The sequence below is a fragment of the Sinocyclocheilus rhinocerous genome, unplaced genomic scaffold (assembly GCF_001515625.1).
Source record: "Sinocyclocheilus rhinocerous isolate Xijiao unplaced genomic scaffold, SAMN03320098_v1.1 scaffold215, whole genome shotgun sequence".
In the NCBI taxonomy this organism is placed as follows: Eukaryota; Metazoa; Chordata; class Actinopteri; order Cypriniformes; family Cyprinidae; genus Sinocyclocheilus; species Sinocyclocheilus rhinocerous.
In genome coordinates, this window is record NW_015660885.1 from 53,073 (window position 1) to 54,436 (window position 1,364).

Here is a 1,364-nt window from a genome sequence, read left to right on the forward strand (position 1 = left end):
CTCTCTCTCTCTCTCTCTCTCTCTCTCTCTCTCTCTCTCTCTCTCTCTCTGCTCAGACAGTGATGTTGATTAGATTAACTCGGATGACTGCCTGTACCACACGTGTTCTTGTTGCCATGGCAAAGCTGGCTGTGCTGGGATGGTTGCTATGGTAACGGGGAGAGTGTATGTCATAGAGGAGGATGTGTGAGAAAATCAGCTCGCTCATAAACGCGCTGATACTCTATCTAGCTGTCTGTCGTTCTGCATCTATCGTTCGGTTCTCTATCATTCTGTCGTGCTTTTGTTCTATCTATCTGTCGGTCTATCATGCTATCTTATGAGATTGGATTCCCTCTTCTCTTCTGAACCATCTGTGCTGTAAACGTTCTGCAGTTTCACATGTTCGTGTGTTTCTGCAAGGCATCTGTGAGCCTGAACTCCATTTTGGCTCCCGCAGGGTCTTCATCATGGCTGTAGGAGAAAATCATAGTGATTAACACAGTAAATCAGGAAACTGGCGGATGGACAGAAGTCATCTGGGAGAAGAGTTTGGACAGTGAAGTGTGTGTGAGATGGAAGAGCACCTGAGTCCACAGCGACGGAAACCAAACAGAAATCGGGCATTCGTTCAGAACATGTTCACTGTTGTGTGAACCTGTAAATCACACAGACTGTAGTTGCTCTTTGTCTTGTGACCTTCTGAAGAGAACAAACCCCCTTCAGAGTTTCGTTCTCATGGGACAGCGATACTGTTGTTTTAACCTTTGGCCTTGGAAATACTTTCCATCAAACAGACAGAAAACACACACTAGTGCATCTCTCTCACTCAATCCTGATTTACTCAGGACTCGATGATAAATCTTTAACAGGAATACTCTGAGGAGGGCTGTTCTCTTTAATGCAGCTCTCGCTCACTCTCCTGTTTTTATGAGCGTGTGATTTAGGAAGCATTTGGCTGATACTCGTGATTTCAGGAGAATATAAAGCCCCACGTGCACACAAACATGCATATGCATGTTTCATTGTACTGGACTGTATTGTAATATTATATGGATAGTTTTGAACTATATAACTATAGCAACTATCCAGAACACCATAGCAACAACTTTGAAATGCACCAAACCAATCAGACCTCCATGGCAACTGCATAGCAACACCTTGGCAGCCACCTGGGTGGTAATAAGTTATGCATGAGCAGACTTTTTTTTTTTTTTTTTCCTGTAAAAAAAAAAATTAGTGAAGAAAATGCTAAAGCTTACAGCAGCTGGTATTCCCAGGCGGTCTCCCATGCAAGTACTAACGACGCCCGACCCTGCTTAGCTTCCGGGATCAGACGAGATCGGGCCCAGACTTTTTTTTTTTTTTTTTTTTCTAGATGAGAT

At 43.5% G+C, this 1,364-nt stretch overlaps 1 protein-coding gene across 1 annotated transcript in view; it reads right to left on the reverse strand.

Moving 5' to 3' along the window:
- Window positions 1-377: 377 nt before the first annotated feature.
- Window positions 378-1,364, reverse strand: part of aasdhppt (aminoadipate-semialdehyde dehydrogenase-phosphopantetheinyl transferase) — an 8,558-nt gene continuing 7,571 nt past the window's right edge. Inside the window, exon 8 of the mRNA XM_016535130.1 lies at window positions 378-453. Coding sequence (XP_016390616.1) covers window positions 378-453 — 76 coding nt within the window. The remainder of the gene's footprint in view (window positions 454-1,364) is intronic.